Raw genomic sequence first — 24501 nt, forward strand, 5'->3', positions numbered from 1 at the left:
AAGATTCTTCTTAAAAAAAAAACATTATATACACATTGACAACATACAGTGCTTTACCGGCAGTACGGGAAAAAAATATCCACCATAAAACACTTAAAGATAAACCTTAGGCTGATTTTGGTGGGTACTGTAAGTCCTTAGCAAAGAAACCTGAAATAAATGCTTACAGACAAATACTTGTTATACAGTGATTTGCCTTATTTATTTTGACAAAACAAGCTACAAAATCTAATACTGAATGAATGCTCCAACAAAATAATTTATTAAGAAAATAAACATGACATCTTGAAAAATATAAATGTATGCCTACTTACACATGTATATACACACACACACACACTCGCAGATCTTTCCAAAAACATGTTCACAGATTTTGGATGAGTGACAGGAAGTTAATAAGAAACATAGAAATGGTACCAGGTTCAACAATTGTGGTACAAATTCACATTACACTGCAACACTATTGGTACATGGAGGGGTCTGTGGAGGGAGTGGAGGCAGAATTTCAGACAGGGGACTTTCCTGAGAATGAGTCAAGGGAAGAGGCACCGGAGTTCCCACACAGTGGCATCCACTGTCCCACAGAATTGTGGCGCAATAAACGGATCCATATTTGATGCCCTCATTCCACTGAAATAACACAACATAGGCTAACGGTCACAGTGGCCTAAGCAAAAACACAGATGCAGTTTAGAATCCTCTTCAGTGGGGTTGATGGTGGGCTGAGAGCCAATGGGAAAGTAGCGTGGAACTGGAGAGGGTTCTAGAATGTCCAAAGTGCATTGTGTATACCTCCTCCTCCTTTCTTTTCCACCTAACTGGGATGTAGGATTTCTGTTCTCTGAAGCTGAGGAGAGGAAAATCAGCATCAGTCTTTAAGGAAGAGCACATGCAGATATGAAAATATGTGCATGACACAGGTGGCTCCTTAATAGGGGAGGATGGGCTCATCGTAATGGCTGGAACGGAATGAATGGATTGGTATCGAACATAAAGACATGGTTTCCATGTGTTGGATACCATTCCACTTAATCCATTCCAGCCATTATGAGCAGTCCTTCCCTCACCAGTCTCCTGTGGTGCAGGAGTAGATTACTTATTTATGATCACTGAGCATTGGGGTTCTTTATTTCCAGCATCACGAGGATATGCATGTTGCCCTTCCTATCAGACTTCACATCTGTATGCATCTCCCTTACAAATGATACTGTCCATAAGAACACAAATATGAAAGGATGTAAATTCTGATTTGGTGAGTCAGGTCTCACCAGTGTGTAGTTGTTGGGGGCTATGATGGGGTCTGGCCGGGTGTAGTCGGGGGGGTTTGCAAGGGGGTCGTAGCCGAGGCGGGCGAGCATGGGGGCGATGTCATCCATCTCACGCAGCACATCAGAGGGGATGTGACCCACCCACTTAGACAGGGCGTCTGTGTTTACAGGGTTCACGACCTGGTCTGTGGACCGCTCCACTCTACAGGGGGAGATCAGACAGATATAACATTAGTGTCTGTGTGTTTGTGTGAGACTTGACTCTCCACCTGACCTCTCCAACCTACAAGGGTCTAGACTAATTCCAATGCGTGTGCGCGCGCACGCATCTATTTTTGTCCTGGCTTTGAGAGGTGCATATGGTTATGACAAGATTTAATGATTGCATAAGACAGACGTATTATATAAAAGCAGCTCACTGACTACCACAGCTGGCTTCACATTATGTCTCATCTCTCTTCTAAACCTTCCATTAAACCCTCATACATACATACAGCTCCAGACCTGGCTTCAAATGCTATTTGAACTCATTTAAAATACTTTATCTGGGATTGTTTGAGCAGAATAGTCAAAGGTGAAAAGAAAACCCTGTCCATTTGGCACTCCAGGCAAACAAGAGCAGACACTAAAAGTATTTGAAAATGTCCAATAGTATTTTAACCCAGGACGGTACTGCACAGCTGGAAAAACCAGACTGTGACTGACCCCTGTACGCTTCATGAGCATTGTCAGTGTCCACTTACTCTATCATTCGGAAATGGAGGATAACTACCTATTCTTCAGGCATCTCTTTATTGCGAACTATACCATAACGCATCAAACGTCTGGTATGCAATCACCAGAAGATGAGACAAGCGGGTGAGGTATGTGTGTGTGTGTGTGTGTGTGTGTGTGTGAGATTGAGCAGGGAATTTCTGTATGTGTCTGTGTATTTATTGAGGCGGTGTGTAAGTGAGAGAGAGACGTGTGCGTTGTGAAGACAGACTGTGTAATGTGTGAATCCTGTGTAAGGAGTAATACTAAGTACACCTGTGAGCCATAATCTTCTACAGCAAAGGTTAAAGGGGAAAGGAAATAATGATTCTTAGGAGGGTGCTTGTCATGCATGTACATAAAGACAAACTCGCTCTCTCTTTCGCTCACTTGGACAGCGACACTCCACCGGCCTTGCCAATGAGGTCTTCGTGGTGTAGCACGGCCGGGTCCCATGGCAACCCCAGGAAGCTCAGCAGCTTCCTCATCTCTTCCTCTGGGTGCAGTACCAGCTGCTCGTAGCGCACAGGCAGACAGCTGCCCTCAGGCACCCTCTGGCACTGGGAGTACATGCCCTCCATCGCACGGCTCCACTTAGTTAGACAGTCCCTGTAACTAGTCAGGTCAAAACCAGAGATGGTCACCTGCAAGAGAGGAGGGAGAAGGAGTCTGTGTTAAAGAGAAATATAGAGAAGAGAGTGAAGTGTCTGGAGAGCTCAAGAATGGAAGCTCATCAGACCACAGCATGCAGAGGGAACCCCCTCCCCCACCCCACACAACAGCAGTTGCTACCTTGCGTGAGATCATGGAGTGGACGGTAGCCCTTCCATCCCGTAGCATGAGAACAAACTTGGCCTGGGGGAAAATACGGGCCAGGTAGGACAGAGACTTCAGAGCAAATGGATCCTTGTTACAGAGCCTGGCTGCTGGCTCCCCATGACCTATTATTATCTGGTGGAAGAAAATCAATCAATCAAGCAAGCAATGAATCAAGTCGCAAAGCTATAGAAAATGGTGCAGTTACAATTTAATTACACTGCAGCATCCCAGCCTAGGCAACCCGTCCCATGTTTCAGGATGACCTGATGTAAAGTGAGAAGACAAACAGGAGAGAAACACCATGGCTAACCTCCAGTAAGAATGCCCGCACTGCTGAGTCCAACACCTGGTCAGTGACCCCGGCCTCGTCCAGTCTGACCCGCTCTCTGGCCGAGCGACTCCAGGTGGCACGCATGGCAAGGAGACGCGGGATCACCCGTGTCTCCTCCCCGCAACGCACTGCATTGTGGGCATCCAGCATGGCCCGCATCAGTGTGGTGCCGCTCCGAGGGAACCCACCAATGAAAATGAGGGGTGTGTCCTCGCCATAGTAAATGGGAGATGCTTGGCTCTGATTGGTGGAGCCCAGGTGGGCATCTGCCCAGGTATGGCGGTGGGCGTGGTCAGGGGGAGGGCAGTCGATGCCACTCAGGCCCAGGTAGAGGAGAGAGGCGGAGCAGAGGAGAGCACAGCCCAATAACATGCTCACCTTCTGTCCCCTCATGGTCAGTTAGACTGGAGGTTTATGGGCTGTGGACTGGAGTTAAGAGTAGGAGCTTGGGGTATGATTTGGTATAAAATCTGTGGGTTGAGACCTAGAGGGTTGAGAGAGGGGCAAGGGAGAATGACTGAGGCCTTTGGGTAGAAAAATAACGTAGTGAGGAACGTAGAGACCCGTCGTCGCTGGCGGTCTAGGACCCCCCCAGGTGGCTCTGAGAGGGGTCCTTTCCAGCTGGGTGCCAGCCCTGTACATATCCTTGATCCACCATACTGGACCTGCAACACACACACACACACGTCAACAATACCCTTAGGAAAGGCTTATTTTTGTTTTTAATTTATATTATTTCTTCTGGTGACCACATGCAAAACACGCTATGTTATTACATAATTATTACGCATTACATTTTGGAACAATTTCAGAACAATTGTAGCTTCCTGCATGTGTCCTGTCATTGAACTCCCCAACAAATGACTGAACTAGCTGCCCAAGAGATACAGAAGAGAGTGTGCAGTTGGATTTCTGCAACATTCATATTCCACTTCCTGCATTTGGAGAGCCACTAACTACACGGTTACGCTGCCTTCTTGTAAATGCCATCAACTCAATGCTCTCCCTTTCTTCTCAGCTCAGTTTCTTTCTTTCATCTATCCCTCATTGTCACACTCATGTAAAGCCACTAAATGCTACTGTTCCATGTTTTCCTACAGTGACAGCTTGCTCAGCCACGCTACAATGCAAAGCAATTTGTTTAAGATCCTATGAGTCACTACTAAACTGAATCAAAAGCCTGCCGAATGCCGATCCTCACATGCTGCAACAATCAACAGTTATATTTACTCTGCTAGCTAGTTTTAGGCTACTAAGAGTTTACACAGTGTTAACGCAGAGTTTGCACCCAAAACAAAAATGTACCTAAAACATTTACAAAGACTGTGTAGCCTAATTTATACATTATTGTTCATTCTCTTCTGAAAGGCCTATGTACAAGTACATGTGGTCTCTGTATTAGCAAAGTACTTCAAAGTAACTGTCCTGTGTTAAGATTTCTATGAAATATGACCTATAATTAATTAAAATTACAGTGCATTTGGAAAGTATTCAGACCCCTTTCCGTTACAGCCTTATTCTAAAACGGATTCAATAGATTTCCCCCCGTCAATCTACACACACAACACCCCATAATGACAAAGCAAAAAAACAGGTTTAGACATTTTGGCAAATGAACTAAAAAAACAAATATCATATTTACATAAGTATTCAGACCCTTTACTTAGTACTTTGTTGAAGTACCTTTGGCAGCGGTTACAGCCCTGATTCTTGTTGAATATGACGTTACAAGCGTGACACCTGTATTTGGCGAGTTTCTCCCATCCTTCTCTGTTGATATCCCTCTAGTGGTGTGGGGGCAGTGATTTGGCAAAGTGGATGTGGTTATATCCTGCCTGGATGGCCCTGTCATGGGGGTAACGTCGGACGGGGCCACGGTGTTCCCGCCCCCCTGTTTCAGCTTCCAGTATCTATTTTGCAATAGTCTATGTGCAGGGAGGCTAGGGTCAGTCTGTCCTATCTGGTGCAATTCTCCTGTCTTATCTGGTGTCCTGTGTGAACTTAAGTATGCGCTCTCCCACTCTACCTCAATGCTCAGCTATGAAAAGCCAACTGACATTAACTCCTGAGGTGCTGAACTGTTGCACCCTCTACAACCACTGATTATTATTTGACCCTGCTGCTCCTTATTTATCAAAGTTCGATCATCTCGAAGTACTCTTATAAATCGCCACCCGGCACAGCCAGAAGAGGAATGGCCACCCCTCAAGAGTATGGTTCCTCTCCAGGTTTCTTCCTAGTGTTTGATTCAGGGTAAACTTTGAACATTGAGATATTAGAGAATGATAGATCAGACACATAGTGTATAAGGAGTGAAAGAAACTGGGTTATGTCAGGAGGTAATGGGTCTCCATAGAAAGACAGATGGCTTTGGAATGTGTTGGGTGGATGGGAGGAGATCACAGGATTGCTATAGGGGAAGCAGATGGACATCTGTGGATTAGGCAAAGGAGAGGTTGAGGTCATATCCCCTGAAGGGAGTAATAAGGGTTTACATCCACACTTGTTTTTTTCCTTCGCCTTTTTACTCCCAAATTTCAGGCATCATGAGGCAGGAAAATTATGTGGATTTATTGAAGCAACAGCTCAAGACATCAGTCAGGAAGTTAAAGCTTTGTCGCAAATGGGTCTTCCAAATGGACAATGACCCCAAACATACTTCCAAAGTTGTGGCAAAATGGCTTAATGACAACAATGTCAATGTATTGGAGTGGCCATCACAAAGCCCTGACCTCAAACCTATATAAAATTTGTGGGCAGAGCTGAAAAAGTGTGTGCGAGCAAGGAGGCCTACAAACCTGACTCAGTTACACCAGCTCTGTCAGGAGGAATGGGCCAAAATTCACCCAACTTATTGTGGGAGCTTGTGGAAGGCTACCTGAAACGTTTGACCCAAGTTAAACAATTTAAAGGCAATGGTATCAAATACACTCAATTAGTATGTAAACTTCTGACCCACTGGGAATGTGATGAAAGAAATAAAAGCTTAAATAAATCATTCTCTCTATTATTCTGACAAAAGTTACTGAAATCAAATGGAATGACACTCTGGTCTAATGTAGTGCACTATATAGGACATAGGGTGCCATTAGGGACTCAAATGTAATCTGTCCCAGAATGAAGAGTAGGCTACAGAGCAGTCTCATTGTCTCTCTTCTCCTGTCTGTTCAGTGGATGTGGAGGACTGGGCTTCTGGTTGAAACAGGGAGGCAACACCCACTTTCTGAATTGGAGTACTAGCTAGCCAACTTGTTACATTTCTGACAGATGAGGATGTTGAATGTGAACACTGGACAGAAATTGGTAAATAATAAATGATTATTATTATGTACATTATATAGGCTGTTATTTCAGCATGAGTAGTGTGACGACCACGAATGAGAAGGTTTTGAATTCATTCAGTCTAGTCCAGACACTGCGCTTCCCCTTTCATTTCCAATGACATAGCCAGCATCAGGTGCGCAATAAGGCGACAGTTGCCATTTATTTTGTTCTATAGTGTGCGTTGTAACCGTGTCTTAAAGCCAACATGGACGCCGAATCGAATCCACTATTTCCATTATTGGATTACAATTAAATAGTCAAGTCAACGTTAATCTCCGCTGGAGTTCTATGGACGGATTGGCTAGATCTGTACAACCAGTCAGGAGCCCTCAACCACAAACATAGCAAGGCCTATTTGAATGCAGGACTTCAACAGTGTGTGACCATAGGGATGGGATTAGCAAGGCTATGTGAGAATGCACTGTCGAAAAACAGTCCAGAACTGCCCTAAATGTGTGTGTTAGAGATTGCCAGGTATGTGATAGCTCAGAACGTGTGTGTGTGTGTGTGTGTGTGTGTGTGTAGGATTATTCCACGATTCTCTATCGGACACTGAGCTCCAGGATGTTAACCTACAGTGGCAAGAAAAAGTAGGTGAACCTTTTGGAATTACCTGGATTTCTGCATAAATTGGTCATCAGATTTGATCTGATCTTCATCTAAGTCACAACAATAGACAAACAGTGTGCTTAAACTAATAACACACAAATTGTATTTTTCTTGTCTATATTGAATACATAATTTAAACATTCACAGTGTAGGTTAGAAAAAGTATGTGAACCCCTAGGCTAATGACTCCTCCAAAAGCTAATTGGAGTCCAATCAATGAGACGAGATTGGAGATGTTGCTTAGAGCTGCCTTGCCCTATAAAAAAACTCAAAAAAATTGAGTTTACTATTCACAAGAAGCATTGCCTGATGTGAACCATGCCTCGAACAAAAGAGATCTCAGAAGACATAAGATTAAGAATTGTTGAGTATCTCTAAAAGCCTTGATGTTCATCAGTCAGCAGTAAGATAAATGGTCTATAAATGGAGAAAGTTCAGCACTGTTGCTACTCTCCCTAGGAGTGGCCGTCCTGCAAAGAAGACTGCAAGAGCACAGCGCAGAATGCTCAATGAGGTTAAGAAGAATCAGTGTCAGCTAAAGACTTACAGAAATCTCTGGAACATGCTAACATCTCTGTTGACGAGTCCACAATACATAAAACACTAAACAAGAATGGTGTCCATGGGGAGGACACCACAGAAGAAGCCAATGCGGTCTGAAGTTTGCAAAAGTGCACCTGGCTGTTCCACAGCGCTACTGGCAAAATATTCCGTGGACAGATAAAACTACAATTGAGTTGTTTGGAAGGAACACACAACACTATGTGTGGAGAAAAAAGGGCACAGCACACCAACATCAAAACCTCATCCCAACTGTAAAGTATGGTGGAGGGAGCATCATGGTTTGGGACTGCTTTGCTGCCTCAGGGCATGGACAGCTTGCCATCAGATGGAAAAATTCAATCCCAAGTTTATCAAGACATTTCGCAGGAGAATAGGCTATCTGTCCACCAATTGAAGCTCAACAGAAGTTGGGTGATGCAACAGGACAACGACCCAAAACACAGAAGTAAATCAACAACAGAATGGCTTCAACAGAAGAAAATACGCCTTCTGGAGTGGCCCAGTCAGAGTCCTGACCTCAACCCGATTGAGATGCTGTGGCATGACATCAAGAGAGCAGTTCACACCAGACATCCCAAGAATATTGCTGAACTGAAACAGTTTTGTAAAGAGGAATGGTCCAAAATTGCTGTCAAAGGCGGGTCAACCCGTTATTAAATCCAAGGGTTCACATAATTTCTCCACCCTGCACTGTGAATGTTTACACAGTATGTTCAATAAAGACATGAACATGTATAATTGTTTGTGTGTCATTACTTTAAGCAGACCGTGTTTGTCTATTGTTGTGACCTAGATGAAGATCAGATAAAATGTTATGATCAATTTACGCAGAAATCCAGGTATTTCCAAAGGGTTCACATACCTTTTCTTGTCACTGTAAATGACATAACAGACCAGGCAGAATAACCAGTGAACATCTGGTCATGAGGGGTAGGGTGAAGTTAGCTGCTTTTAGAAACACAAGTATTTACACACTAGCGTTGATAGGAAATAGCTTGCAAAAAAACCCGCAATAGTCTGCCAAAATTCTATTTCAACTTACTCTGCCGATTGTCCGTTGGTTTGGTCCTTATGCGGGGTGGGTAGAGAAAGAAAAAAAAACCTGAATAGAACGTAAACAGACTTAGCAAATCTGGGTCTGTTGTGGACCCACTTCCTCTCTGCTTCACTCATATCAAAAATAAAAGTCCTGCACATGCACAAAAAGCAAGAACTTGTGGGGAACTTTTATTTTGAAATGAGGTAAGCAGAGAGGAACTTTGCCTAAACATCAGACTGTTACAATGGTTACACCATGAATATCAGTCTGAAAGTCACAAAAAAAGATGCAAGTCTCTACAAGCCAGAATATTGACTACAATTACATTTACTTTAAGGAATTCCTAGTCAGTTGCACAACTAAGTAAGCGTTTCACTGTCAAGTCCACACCAGTTGTAGTCTGCACATGTGAGAAATAACATTTTATTTGAATGCATCCAACTGAAATTTGTCTTCCACATTTAACCCAAGCCCTCTGAATCAGAGAGATGTTGTTGGGGGTTAACTGACTTTCTCAAGGGCAGAACAGAAGATTTTTTCCATTTGCCGTCTCGGCGATTCAAGCCAGCAACCTTTTGATTACTGGCCCAACGCTCTTAACCGCTAGGCTACCTGCCGCCCCATGTACTGGTTGTATATTTTGTTGGTCCTTTTGGCAGTAGGAGGTGGAGAAAGGAAGGCGTTTACCCTACTTTTTGCGGTGTTGGTAGGTTCTGTCCCTTGTATTTTCAATCTGTTGAGGCATTGCTTGTGATGCAAAATATGTAAACAATAGTCGAATTTAGTCCACCAAAGCCCTCAGTTGGAAGAGGTTTGCTGGTCTGTTAGACACTGCCATATAGTGCAAGTGTTTGTCACGTGTGAATTGCATTAGTATTGAAATTAAAAACAAGATATATTTACACAAACTAGCATACTGAATGTCTGATGTGGATATTTGTCTCACATTCCTGCCTCCAAAAGGACCAACCACATGGACAACCAGTGAAGCATCATTTTATTCAACATTCTGGTTTGTAGAGGTCATGAGAGGAATCTTCCCTGATCTGAACGCTAATTTCTGCCCGACATAATTATTTGCAATTCAACGGTGGGTCTTCAGGCTAAGAGAAACTGAACTTGCTGAGGAACTACAACAAACCAAAATTATGTTTAAATATACTTTCCTTTAGATGATACATTCCAAGCCTACATTCAATCGACATTCCAAGCCTACATTCAATCGACAAAGTACATTTAAATTGTATTTAAAAAAAAATTGACAAGCTAATTTCCAAAAATCAGCTAGGGTTATGTAAGCTAGCTAGGCCAGCGGTCAACACTGAACAAATAAAAAACAGCACCTCCGGTGAACAGGGGTGTAATCATTAGCTCAAACAGCTGCATTCCGTTATGTAATTAAAATGGGAGACAATTTTGCAACTAAAACGAGGGACAAATTCAGGTAGGACCCTCCCCGTTTCGTTCAGTTTGCTTCCCTTTAAGAAACGTTTTGCAACCGAATCGGCCTAATTAATACACCTCTGGTTAAATCAACAGTATTACTACCTCCAGTGAATTGTGAATACCCAGGAAGCGCAATTGGTAGTAGTTTTGTATACCCAAAACTTCACGGAATCGAATGTGAATATCACTCACCTTAACTGCCGAGAGTCTCTGAAAAAGAAAGGTCCGTTGTAATTGTGCAACTGCAAAATAGAGGAAACTCAACTTCTCAACACAAGCCGCTCAAACAAGATAAATTGTGTAATTTAAACGAGTTTAACTATGGTGTTGTCTTGTCACCAGTCTGAAGTTCAGCCGTATCTACTGTCGTACAACAGAACCTAAGTAGAGTAATTCAGCATTCTTAAAAGAAACGCCTGAACGGTGTTTATTTCTTTCTGGTCCTGACGAGAGAAAATAACTACCGGGGAGGTTCTCTTTTGCACTGTTCAACCAATCGAGTAAACGTGGAGGAGGAGTTAAGATGGAGTTTGCCCTTGTTAATGGATGTTAACGTCCAAAAGTAACATCACATGCTCTCTTTCCATTCCTCCTAAAGACCGGATGCAGTCGTTTGACTCCACTGACGGTGTACGGGACAGTTGCCATAAAGGCGCTACCACAGCTAGAATAATGAGACAGATATTTAAACGGATGTATAAGTGTGAAGCATCCTGTTTGCCGCTTCCACTCACTACCAAATATGGTGATGAGAGGAAGCCCAGTGGACGGCAGTGGGAGAATAGATAGATTTTTTTTTATTGCACACGTACTTCAGGGTAGGCGCTCCCTAACGGAAATATGCAAATATCTGCTAGAACGCGCCAATAGGATCTCGCTAATTCATGATTGGCTCTAACCCTCGTTCCTTGCTTGTTCTGCCCACTATGGCTCATTTGTTCCCATTGGAAACGACAGGCTGTGGTCTATCTTGGGTTAGTTGTAAATTCCCTTTAATACATAGACACTTTCACAGTACAATATGAAGATCGTCTGAAACGGCTTCTCCATAGAAATCCCGATCACACTTGTCGGCGATGTCATATCGCAGCGACGTTGGCTATGCTCATGCGTAGAAACACATAATCAGGTCTAAAGGTAGTCTAGCTCCGATCTGCGCATGGGCAGGCTGTCAAATCAAAGGCACTCCTTCGATATAAAGTAGTTTTTTACAAAAATAAAAACTTACTTAAATGTAACAACTTGGTTTATAGTAAACACAATAGAGAACACCACTAATTTGATCATACACCGGAGAAAAACCGCCACCTGATTCCTCATGAGAAGAAATTGAGGAATCTGGACATTCGGTTGATTTAGAAAATCCAGTCAAATAGTCCCACACCCAAAAATACAAAAATAATTGTCTTTGCGCGAACTCCAGGTCAACATTGTTTATTTTTTTATATATATTTTTTTAATTCTCCAGGTCAACAATCGATGCTGTCTCTGCAAAGATAAACGAAAGAGCCAATGGTCTGGAGAAAATTATCTACGAAAAATCGTTGACCTCCAGACCTCTCTGAATCATGCATAAAATAGTATATAGCTTAAACTTGCAAACACTGCTTCTTCTGATAAATGCACTGCACAGGAGTAGCCCATCTCTGACAAGCAAGAGCGCTTAGCTAAAGCAGAGCGATACCGGAGAAGGTGGGGGCTACGGCTTTACGGTGTCCCCGGGGACCACGGTGAGAATGTGAAGCGCATAGGTGGCACCGGACCTCCCCGATGGATATATGGACATGGCTGTGGATGTCGCTCATCGTATTGGGATGAAGCAAGATGCCATCGGCAGCCGCTCGATCATCAACAAGTTTGCTTTTCGCACAACGAGAGATGCAGTTTGAAAGAAAGGAAAGAAAGCAAAGGAAAGCGCCTTTCTGAAAGATAGATAATTTAGATTCGGTGAGGACCTGACAGCAGCAGCAAATGCAAAGTTGTGGCCTCTCGTCCAACAGGCAAAAAATCAAGGAAAGGGTGGATACTACATGGGAATCAGAGCCTTCTTCGCGGATGGAAAATAAATACTACCGGGGTGATTTGTTCCGCCGGTACGTTTACAAGGTAGCGCCTTCCCCACAAAGAAACTGAGCATTCTAGTTTTGAATTGTGGTGTTTTGGTTTACAAGTGAAGACTTTGTTAATACATATATGAAGCAACTTTTTATAGAGAGGGTGGAGTTGAGTTTGCATAGGATGTTTATTTCTATATATATGTCACTGCCCCACTGGACTTGAAGTTTATGTCAATCAATGCCAGGGGGATACGAAACCTGTTGAAGAGAGAAGCAATGTTTTTGTTCTTTTAAGGACTGCAACACAGATCTTGTATTCGTTCAAGAAACACATTCATGAAAGATAAAATTTTTGGAAAAAATCAGTGGGGCAGTGACATTTTTTTGGCCCAAGGGACAAATCATTCAGCCGGGGTTGCAATTTCAAATGGACATTTTTCTTTACTCAAATTGACATTGGCTAGTAGCGGTCATCAACCAGATGGAGATATTATTTCTGTTGTGTAATGTATATGGATACTGTTCTAGTCCTCCAAATGACTTACTTCTAGAGGAAATTCAGGAAATTCTTAAGTCTTCTGAGAAAATATCCATCCAGTCAGATTATAGTTGGTGGGAATTTGAATATAGTTTATTATACAGAGACTGATAGAGTGCCCCATAGGCCTAACATTGGTGTGAACAAATTGGGGAAATTCTGCCAAAGCCAGGACTTAATTGACATATGGAGAGTTAAAACCCCTGGAGAGAAACAATACAGATGGAGTAATAGAGATCGTTCACTACAATCTAGAATTGATTTGTGGGTGATAACCTTTAGTCTTGAGCCCAACACTGTAGAGGTAAAAAACTGCCTGCAGTCCTGACGGATCATAAAGTCATATGGCTGACTAAGAATGTGCAGTAATGATGATAAGAAATACTCTGGTGGTTATTGCAAATTAAATAACTCAATGTTATTGCATGATGATTTAGAAAATGTGATTAAGAATATCTGCTGAAATGTAAAATCCGCTCAGCCTGTAGTACTTATGGAAAACGGCTTGCTTTAAGAAAGGAGATGTGAGGTAGCTGAACTCTATTAGACAATTGCGGATATCACTAGGGATGCACATTTTGGGAATATTCAGAGTTGGGAATCAACAAGGAATATATGGGAATTCATGGGAATATATGGGAATGAACAGAAATATATGCAAATTAATATTAATACCATTTAAATGTAGATGTTTTTTGCATTGGATATATTTACCATATCATATGGAGACTAACATAAACCTTTTACCTTATCATAAGTAGACATAATTGCAAATGATTAAATCCTTCCAATATAAACAAAAACGATCTAGTTACGAATGTAATTTTTATTAAATTAGTTGACTTCACATGGGATGATTTCACTGAACAACAAAAGAAAGGGAATATTGAAATATCCCCAATGAACCATCGCATCTCCCAAAAATGTTTTCAACATACATCTGTAAAATGATAGTCTAGAAACTAAAACTTTGGTTGTCTTCCTCTCAGGCTTCCATGTCTTCTCCCTGGACCTCCTCAATGTCCACCTCTTGAACATCAGACTCTGAGGCCTCATCTTCACTGTCACTTTACAACCTTGTTGAGGATGGCTCGTTGCCTTATTTTTGTTAGTATCTCAAATCTTATGCTCATTAGTTTATCAAAGTCAATTTGAAGGCATTATATTCATTCCAGGCCAGAGAGATCAAAATATTCCAACCGGCAGATGACACCTCACTTTTTTTGACAAATGTAACATCTCTGAAAAAGAAACTGTAACCTACCTTGGTGTAAAGATCAAAAATCTTAAGGCTGTGAATAATCTTAATTGGAATCCTGTAACTGAATCTGTCCCCCAAAAAGTATCATCATGGTTAGGGAGGGATTTAAGTCTTCAAGGAAGTGTGCTTTTATCCAAAGCTGAGGGGCTATCTTTTTTCTTCTATTGACATTCCCAAATCCACTTGCTGTACCTTTTAGATATGAAGTTACACAAAGCCTATGGAAAAAAACAAGCCACATAAGATGAAAAGAGATGCTATCACCAACAGCATTTGTGATGGCGGTCTAAATGTCTTAGATTTCACTCTCTTTAATCAGATATCAAAAGTCAACTGGGTTAAAAGGTACTTAAAAAATCTTCATAGTTTCTGGAATATTATACTTCATTTTGTTTTTCAGAAGCTCGGAGGCCTTCATTTTTTAATACATTGTCCCTCTATTGTGGGTAAACTTCCTGTGAAATTGGCAGCTTTTCACAAGCAGGCTTTAATGTGCTGGACTTTGCTGTATAAACACAACTTTTCACCTCAAATGTTTTATATGGATTAATGGGTCGGTATTTCATAGAAACAAGATGTTATTTTACCGTAACTGGTTCTCGAAAACATTGTCCTTGTCAGCCAATTAGTTAGTATTAGTGGGAATCTATTTACGCAGAGAGAATTTATGGAAAGATACATCTTTGAGGTTTCATGCAAGGAATATGACTGTTATAAAAGCTATACCTAGTGGGATAAAATCTTTACTTCAGAATAATGCATATTTTGGAACGTCTATTGTAAGCGATATCCAGGTGAATGGCATAGGTTTACTAGATAAGATACTCAACATTAGTTTATTAAGGGATCATTTCTACAGGAAGTCTATTCCCTGTGTGATATTTTGTTGGGATTCATTGTTTGATGTAAACTGGCGCTGTGCTAGGCTCACTCCACACACATTTATGGTGACCAATAAAGTAAAGGAGATCTCCTTTAAGATTATCCATAGATTCTATCCGTGTAATAGCTTGATTTCTAAATATATTCCTGATGTTACCAGTGAATGCAGATTTTGTGAACTAGAAACTGAATCTATTGAACACTTATTCTGTAATTGTTTACATAATGAAGTGTTCTGGGCTGATGTAAAACTATATCTTGGCAACAAAATGCATGCAACCATTGAAATATCTAAGTTTGACATATTTTACTCCACTGATTCCACAAATGAACGTGAGTAGGTCATAAATCTCTTATTTGGAAACATTTTCATACACAAATAATAAAAAAGAAAAAGCCCCTTCATTTTTAAAAATCTGATATGGAAAACTATTTAGAATCATTCAAACGTATACAAAACCAAATGTAAAAAATATGTATTCGCTACATGTCTGTATTTTAATTGATATAATGTGGATTTGTATTTCATTTTTAAAAATGTATCTAATTTCTTTGTGGAATCCCTCTGGCTGTTCTGTTTTCTTGTGTTTTGCATGTTCCTTTATAATAAATTACAAAATAAATGGAAAGGTTCGAGAGGATCAGAACCGCAATGTATAATTGGTAAATTGTGACTGTTATTTAAAGATAATGAGTCATTATTTATGATGCAAGGTGATATGTAAACTCAGCAAAAAAACAAACGCCCCGTTTTCAGGACACTGTCTTTAAAAGATCATTCGTAAAAATCGGTTTAAACACTGTTTCCCATGCTTGTTCAATGAACCATGAACAATTAATGAACATGCACCTGTGGAACGGTCGTTAAGACACTAACAGCTTACAGACGGTAGGCCATTAAGGTCACAATTATGAAAACTTAGAACACTAAAGAGACCTTTCTACTGACTCTGAAAAACACAGAAAGAAAGATGCCCAAGGTCCCTGCTCATCTGTTTGAACGTGCCTTAGGCTTGCTGCAAGGAGGCATGAGGATTGCAGATGTGGCCAGGGCAATAAATTGCAATGTCTGTACTGTGAGACGCCTAAGACAGCTGATCGACCTCGCAGTGGCGAGCCGTCCAGCCAGGACCAGCCAGAGCCGTCCAGCCAGGACCAGCCAGAGCCGTCCAGCCAGGACCAGCCAGAGCCGTCCAGCCAGGACCAGCCAGAGCCGTCCAGCCAGGACCAGCCAGAGCCGTCCAGCCAGGACCAGCCAGAGCCATCCAGCCAGGACCTGCCAGAGCCGTCCAGCCAGGACCAGCCAGAGCCGTCCAGCCAGGACCAGCCAGAGCCGTCCAGCCAGGACCAGCCAGAGCCGTCCAGCCAGGATCAGCCAGAGCCGTCCAGCCAGGATCAGCCAGAGCCCGTCCAGCCAGGACCTGCCAGAGCCCGTCCAGCCAGGACCTGCCAGAGTCCGTCCAGCCAGGACCTGCCAGAGTCCGTCCAGCCAGGACCTGCCAGAGTCCGTCCAGCCAGGACCTGCCAGAGTCCGTCCAGCCAGGACCTGCCAGAGTCCGTCCAGCCAGGACCTGCCAGAGTCCGTCCAGCCAGGACCTGCCAGAGTCCCTCAGCCAGGACCTGCCAGAGTTCCTCAGCCAGGACCTGCCAGAGTCCCTCAGCCAGGACCTGCCAGAGTCCCTCAGCCCGGAGCTGCTGCCCCTTATCCCGGAGCTGCTGCCCCTTATCCCGGTGCTGCCCCTTATCCCGGTGCTGCCCCTTCATTTAGGTGGGTGATTCTGTAACGGCTGTCTTTCGGTGAGTTAGTAGACCAAGGCGCAGCGGGTTGTGAATACATAATGACTTTATTGCAAGACGAAGAACAGACACGAAATACACTTGACTAATTTACAAAATAACAAAACGAACTAGACAGACCTAAACTACGAACTTACATGAAACGAAGAACACATGAACAGGAACGACCGAGACGAGACAGTACCGTGTGGTGCAATAAACACAGACACAGCGACAATCACCCACCAACAAACAGTGAGAACAACCTACCTTAATATGACTCTCAATTAGAGGAAAACGCAAAACACCTGCCTCTAATTAAGAGCCATACCAGGCAACCCAAAACCAACATAGAAACAGAAAACATAAACTGCCCACCCAAAACTCACGCCCTGACCATCACACACATACAAAACAACAGAAAACAGGTCAGGAACGTGACAATCACTGATAGAGTGAACATTATTCAGTGAGGCAAAAATCATCTGTGGTTTCCTGAGAGTACATAGAGCTATACAATTTCCTGAAAAAATTGCTACAGAAGTTAGCAATTATTTTTTGGGTCATCTGTAATAACACCATCAATGTTTAAATTATGGATAGTATTATTTGTAGAGTGACATTTCTCAAGTCTAAAGAAATAAGATGAAATCTGTTCTCCCTCAAGCCATTTTTTAATTGATCTAATAAAGGCTCCTTCTGCTTTTAATCAATATATATTATCCAGTTGTATTTAATCTATATATATTATCCCGTTTATTTAATCTATATATATTATCCAGTTTATTTAATCTATATATATTATCCAATTTATTTTGTAACTCAATCAGTTCCATCTTCTCCTCCCCTGAGAGGCTGGCTGGGGACATCTGAGAAAGGGAAGTTATCTTAATGATCACCTTTTCCTCCTCAGCTCTTATTGTTTTAACAAGATTACTACCATATTTTCTAAGGTGTTTGGACACCTCAAATTTAAAGAGCTCCCAGTCCTTGCAATAAGATTTTTCTTCACAAGCTCTTTCCCAAAAGTGTGAGAGCAGACCTTTAACCTTAAACTTAAATATATCACTATTTAATAAGGAGCTATTTGGCTTCCAGTAGGATGCTCTACCAAGGTTAGTATCAGGGGTAAATATTTTGACATCAATGGCCCTATAGTCTGTGAGGGGAGTAGTACATGTTTGGAGTAAAACGCTCACTTAAATGAGCGGTCTTGTAGTTTGAAGTGTGCCTGCGTGCATAGTGTTAATTCTTACCTGAATTCAGATATCATGCTAAAAGTCAAGTTAATTCTACTGTGCAATCTAGAGCAAGACACCGGGGCTTCTCTAAAATGTTCCCAGATCTGCCATCGGATCCTGGACAATGGCCGAAGAGTCACATTTTTGTTTAGCCTGCGCTCTGCAGGCTGTATAGAAAACTCACCTAGAGGCACAGAATGGCCGAATCATCACAACGTGCAGCCTCCACAAACACAAACAACTTACTCTATACAGTAACCTCCGTCACAACCTACTACTCTTCCCCATATGCTGCATGACAACTAACATTTGGTTAGTTTTATCAGTGTTATTTATATGGAAGATGTGAGCTAAATGCGCTGTAGCTAGCTAACGTTAGCATAGAGGTAACTCTGACTTTCATTTAGGCCTCAGCATGCTTCAGTTCGGCTGGCAGGTAGCCGAAATTGGCTAGGTGAACCGAACGAGTGCGCTTGAATACTCCCTTAAAAAGTCCTTCTCTTGAAAAACTAGAAAAAAAAGCGGCAATAGTACTGTTTATTTTTAGACACCGTAGCCAGTATACACTTCCTAAAAATAGTCCGAATTAGATCACTTTCATAAAAATTTTTGTTTTTGCAGAGATCTTAGTCGGGCAATTTTTCATCTAACTAAGACGTTTGGTGCAGTATGTCAATGAAAGAATTGTCATGAAAACAAGTCCTCTTTTATTAACAACAAATCAAATCAAATTTATTTATAAAGCCCTTCTTACATCAGCTGATATCTCAAAGTGCTGTACAGAAACCCACCCTAAAACCCCAAACAGCAAGCAATGCAGGTGTAGAAGCACGGTGGCTAGGAAAAAGCACGGTGGCTAGGTCCTCTGAGAGAGAGAGAAAGAAAGAAAATAATTAGAGAGAGCATACTTAAATTCACACAGGACACCGGATAAGACAGGATAAATACTCCAGATATGTCAGACACATAAACTACTGCAGCATAAATACTGGAGGCTGAGACAGGAGGGGTCGGGAGACACTGTGGCCCATCCGACGATACCCCCGGACAGGGCCAAACAGGCAGGATATAACCCCACCCACTTTGCCAAAGTACAGCCTCCACACCACTAGAGGGATATCATCAACCACCAACTTACCATCCTGAGACAAGGCCGAGTATAGCCCACAAAGATGTCAGCCACGGCACAACCCAAGGGGGGGCGCCAACCCAGACAGGAAGATCACGTCAGTGACTCAACCCACTCAAGTGACGCACCCCTCCTAGGGACGGCATGGAAGAGCACCAGTAAGCCAGTGACTCAGCCCCTGTAATAGGGTTAGAGGCAGACAATCCCAGTGGCGAGAGGGGAACCGGCCAGGCAGAGACAGCAAGGGCGGATCGTTGCTCCAGTCCCTTTCAGTTCACCTTCACACGCCTCGGCCAGACTAAACTCAATCATAGGACCTACTGAAGAGATGAGTCCTCAATAAAGACTTAAAAGTTGAGACCGAGTCTGCATCTCTCACATGGGTAGGCGGACCATTCCATAAAAATGGAGCTCTATAAGAGAAAGCCATGCCTCCAGCTGTTTGCTTAGAAATTCTAGGGACAGTTAGGAGGCCTGCGCCTTGTACGTGTAGGTATGTACGGCAGGACCAAATCGGAAAGATTGGCAAGAGCAAGCCCGTGTAATGCTTTGTAGGTTAGCAGTGAAACCTTGAAATCAGCCCTTGCCTTAACAGGAAGCCAGTGTAGAGAGGTTAGCACTGGAGTAATATGAACAACTTTTTGGTTTTGGTCAAGATTCTAGCAGCCGTGTTTAGCACTAACTGAAGTTTATTTAGTGCTTTATCCGGGTAGCCGGAAAGTAGAGCATTGTAGTAGTCTAACCTAGCATGGATTAATTTTTCTGCATCATTTTTGGACAGAAAATTTCAGATTTTTGCAATGTTACGTAAATGTAAAAAAAAAAGCTGTCCTTGAAACAGTATGGATATGTTCGTCAAGAGAGATTAGGGTCCAGAGTAATGTCGATGTCCTTCACAGTTTTATTTGAGACGACTGTACAACCATCAAGATTAATTGTCAGATTCAACAGAAGATCTCTTTGTTTCTTGGGACCTAGAACAAGCATCTCTGTTTTGTTCGAGTTTAAAAGTAGAAATTCAGCCATCCACTTCCTTATGTCTGAAACACAGGCTTCCAGTGAGGGCAATTTTGGGGCTTCACCATGTTTCATCGAAATGTACAGCTGTGTGCCATCTGCATAGCAGTGAAAGTTAACATTATGTTTCTGAATGACATCACCAAGAGGTAAAACATATAGTGAAAACAATAGTGGTCCTAAAACGGAACCTTGAGGAACACCAAAATGTACAGTTGATTTGTCAGAGGACAAACCATCCACAGAGACAAACTGATATCTATCTGACAGATAAGATCTAAACCAGGGCAGAGCTTGTCCGTGTGGACTAATTAGAGTTCCCAATGTCTCCAAAAGAATGTGATGATTGATGGTGTCAAAAGCAGCACTAAGGTCTAGGAGCACGAGGACAGATGCAGAGCCTCGGTCTGACGCCATTAAAAGGTAATTTACCACCTTAACAAGTGCAGTCTCAGTGCTATGATGGGGTCTAAAACCAGACTGAAGCATTTCGTATACATTGTTTGTCTTCAGGAAGGCAGTGAGTTGCTGCGCAACAGCTTTTTCAAAAAATGTTGAGAGGAATGGGAGATTCGATATAGGCGGATCGTTTTTTATATTTTCTGGGTCAAGGTTTGGGTTTTTCAAAAGAGGCTTTATTACTGCCACTTTTAGTGAGTTTGGTACACATCCTGTGAATAGATAGCTGTTTATTATGTTCAACATAGGAGGGCCAAGCACAGGAAGCAGCTCTTTCAGTAGTTTAGTTGGAATAGGGTCCATTATGCAGCTTGAAGGTTTAGAGACCGTGATTATTTTCATCATTGTGTCAAGAGATATAGTACTAAAACACTTGAGTGTCTCCCTTGATCCTAGGTCCTGGCAGAGTTGTGCAGACTCAGGACAACTGAGCTTTGGAGGAATACGCAGATTTAAAGAGGAGTCCGTAATTTGCTTTCTAATGATCATGATCTTTTCCTCAAAGAAGTTCATGAATTTATCACTGCTGAAGTGAAAGCCATCCTCTCTTGGGGAATGCTGCTTTTTAGTTAGCTTTGCGACAGTATCAAAAATACATTTTGGATTGTTCTTACTTTCCTAAATTAAGTTGGAAAAATAGGATGATCGAGCAGCAGTGAGGGCTCTTCGATACTGCACGGTACTGTCTTTCCAAGCTAGTGGAAGACTTCCAGATTGGTGTGACGCCATTTCCGTTCCAATTTTCTGGAAGCTTGCTTCAGAGCTCGGGTATTTCGTGTATACTAGGGAGCTAGTTTCTTATGACAAATGTTTTTGGTTTTTCGGAGTGGACTGCATCTAGGGTATTGCGCAGTGTTAAATTGAGTTCCTCAGTTAGGTGGTTAACTGATTTTTGTACTCTGACGTCCTTGGGTAGGCGGGGGATTCTGGAAGGGCATCCAGAAATCTTTGGGTTGTCCGAGAATTTATAGCATGACTTTTGATGATCCTTGGTTGGGGTCTGAGCAGATAATTTGTTGCGATTGCAAACGTAATAAAATGGTGGTCCGATAGTCCAGGGTTATGAGGAAAAACATTAAGATCCACAAGATTTATTCCATGGGACAAAAATAGGTCCAGAGTATGACTGTGGCAGTGAGTAGGTCCAGAGACATGTTGGACAAAACCCACTGAGTCAATGATGGCTCCGAAAGCCTTTTGGAGTGGGTCTGTGGACTTTTCCATGTGAATATTAAAGTCACCAAAAATGTGAATATTATCTGCTATGACTACAAGGTCCGATAGGAATTCAGGGAACTCGGTGAGGAACGCTGTATATGGCCCAGGAGGCCTGTAAATAGTAGCTATAAAAAGTGATTGAGTAGGCTGCATAGATTTCATGACTAGAAGCTCAAAAGACAAAAACATTGTTTTTTTTTGTTATAAATTGACATTTGCTATCGTAAATGTTAGCAACACCTCCGCCTTTGCGGGATATGGTCACTAGTGTAACCAGGAGGTGAGGCCTCATTTAACACAGTAAATTCATCAAGCTTAAGCCAGGTTTCAGTCAAGCCAATCACATCAAGATTATGATCAGTGATTAGTTAATTTACTATAACTGCCTTTGACGTGGGGGATCTAACATTAAGTAGCCCTATTTTGAGATGTGAGGTATCACGATCTCTTTCAATAATGGCAGGAATGGAGGTCGTCTTTATTCCAGTGAGATTGCTAAGGCGAACATCGCTACGTTTAGTTTTGCCCAACCTAGTTCGAGGCACAGACACGGTCTCAATGGGGATATCTGAGCTGACTACACTGACTGTGCTAGTGGCAGACTCCACTAACCTGGCAGGCTGGATAACAACCTGCTCCCTGGCCTGCACCCTATCTCATTGTGGAGCTAGGGGAGTTAGAGCCCTGTCTATGTTCGTAGATAAGATGAGAGCACCCCTCCAGCAAGGATGGAGTCCGTCACTCCTCAACAGGCCAGGCTTGGTCCTGTTTGTGTGCGAGTCCCAGAAAGAGGGCCAATTATCTACAAATTCTATCTTTTGGGAGGGGCAGATAAAAGTTTTCAACCAGCGATTGAGTTGTGAGACTCTGCTGTAGAGCTCATCACTCCCACTAACTGGGAAGGGGCCAGAGACAATGATTTACATGCTGAAGCTATGTTGCGCTTGGTGACCTCTGACTGTTTCATCCTAACATCGTTGGTGCCAACGTGGATAACAATATCCCTATACTCTCTACACTCTCCAGTTTTAGCTTTAGCCAGCACCATCTTCAGATTACCGAGGTAAAGACAGTTTCAGGTTGGATATTCAACGGATATTCGCCTGTAGTTTTCCTTACGTCCACCAACAGCAGTTAGGGCCCAAACACCCATAGACCCACAAGGTTGAGGTTACTCATGGACAGTAATTAGTAATAAAAATGTTTTTGCATTGATGCATTGTGTCTTCTAACTGTCCAAGAATAAGATCCAAAGTGTTAGGAAATATTTGTCCCCAAAATACAAAGGAGGATGTCTCTCCTCATACCTCTGGCACTTTAGTTAGATGGCCAGACTGTGCACCACAGAGCCAATCAGGAGAGAATACATACAGGTCAACGGTGCCAATTGAATGTCAAGGGGTGTGTCTGTGCCTTTTGGATGACTCTCTCTTTACAGAAAACCCCTGTGGTTCAAGTCGAGAGCTACCCTTCCCCTTTCAGTCTGCTCTGCACATGTCTGGAAGTGACAGAGCCAGCAGCCAAGAGTTTTTCACAGTATGTCACAAAAAAGTATTACACTTATGAATGTATGTAAAATGCTAATATGTTTTAGATCCAGTACAATGGAATAACTAAGACCTGAATTTGAATGCAGCGTGTTCCGATTCCTCCTTCTCTTTCTGTCCAGCATTGTCAACCAAAAACACTTGGCCTGATGGTTCATGCAGATACTGGGGAAGCAATATAGAAATGTATTGATCCCTTAAATGATTTTACTATTAAATGACCCATATCACAACCCTCATACCTCTTCACAAAAATGTACCTAAATCAATTTTGGAAAAAGGATTTTACTCACAAAAGACGTAGGAATTTATTTTCCCAGTTAGAAATAGTAGGCCATGCATCAAATAACTATTTTCATCAGAAAAAGGAACCCTCAAATGCAATATTGCATTTTGTAAGTTGTCTGCATGTGGCCTGTTGTGAAGTCATTATCAGGTTATGTAAACTGCGTTCTAATACTCAACGTAGAAGGATTTGTCTTAATGTACAGTATATGAAAGTGATGCTATGAAAAGGATTCTTTCACGTTATCAAGCTCACTGTGACTGACAAATCACTGCCTATTACTGGGATTAAAAAGAGCATATGAAACACTGTTTTTCATGAGGCCTACCTGTGCGCCTTCCTTTAAGCACCTCTGTTTGAATACCTCTCCTGTCCTTCATCCATTCCACATACAGCCATTTGCTGATCTTTTCAGTGTCCATGTGAAAGATAGGTATTGCGAGGATGGAACATTTGACTTAAAAATAAAATAATTGAACACCCAAGTAAAATGAAGTCTTGCAAAGCTTACAGATTTATGTCTAATAGCATGAGATGAAAGTAGACAAACATCAGAGTGTGCGATATGAAGGTATAGTCAGTGGACATTCTGAGCCTTGTTTGAGGTCAGTAGGTCACATGACCAAGGAGCTATTGGAACTTGAATGTAAAAAGTTTGTAGTTTGTTTACGCTCCCTAACTAATTCAACTTGGAATACAAAATGCTGCTCACATTTCCGCATGTTTATTAGCTTTTGAAAGCGAATTAATGTCCAAATCGTGAAAACAAAACCAGTGCAATGTTGTGCGCAATTTTTCCAACATCATGACACTTATTTAGAGTCTGTGGCTCAAGTGGTTTGAAAGCTATTGAGGTTTGAAAGCGCGAATGTCCAACTTAAAACTGTCTTTAACTCAGTCTTCAGATTAGCCTTAACGTCGGTAGCCCTGCCCCCTG

General features: G+C 42.3%; 1 protein-coding gene across 9 annotated transcripts; it reads right to left on the reverse strand.

The window, feature by feature from the left end:
* Positions 1 to 239: 239 nt before the first annotated feature.
* tpst1l (tyrosylprotein sulfotransferase 1, like) lies at positions 240 to 11180 on the reverse strand. Of its 9 annotated transcripts, none has more exons than XM_055943064.1 (8): positions 10346 to 11180; positions 8711 to 8736; positions 5970 to 6049; positions 3151 to 3836; positions 2814 to 2972; positions 2412 to 2665; positions 1269 to 1470; positions 240 to 847 (listed from the first exon to the last, which is right to left on the reverse strand). In XM_055943064.1, exons 4-8 carry the CDS (start codon positions 3562 to 3564, stop codon positions 815 to 817), a joined length of 1062 nt encoding a protein of 353 aa, XP_055799039.1. In that variant the 5' UTR covers positions 3565 to 3836; positions 5970 to 6049; positions 8711 to 8736; positions 10346 to 11180; the 3' UTR covers positions 240 to 814. The 9 variants fall into 9 exon arrangements, with proteins under 9 accessions (XP_055799039.1, XP_055799034.1, XP_055799036.1 ...); XM_055943059.1 differs by having other exon boundaries at positions 8711 to 8770; XM_055943061.1 differs by lacking the exon at positions 5970 to 6049.
* Positions 11181 to 24501: the final 13321 nt, after the last annotated feature.

This window comes from Salvelinus fontinalis, chromosome 13 (genome assembly GCF_029448725.1).
Source record: "Salvelinus fontinalis isolate EN_2023a chromosome 13, ASM2944872v1, whole genome shotgun sequence".
Classification (NCBI taxonomy): domain Eukaryota; kingdom Metazoa; phylum Chordata; class Actinopteri; order Salmoniformes; family Salmonidae; genus Salvelinus; species Salvelinus fontinalis.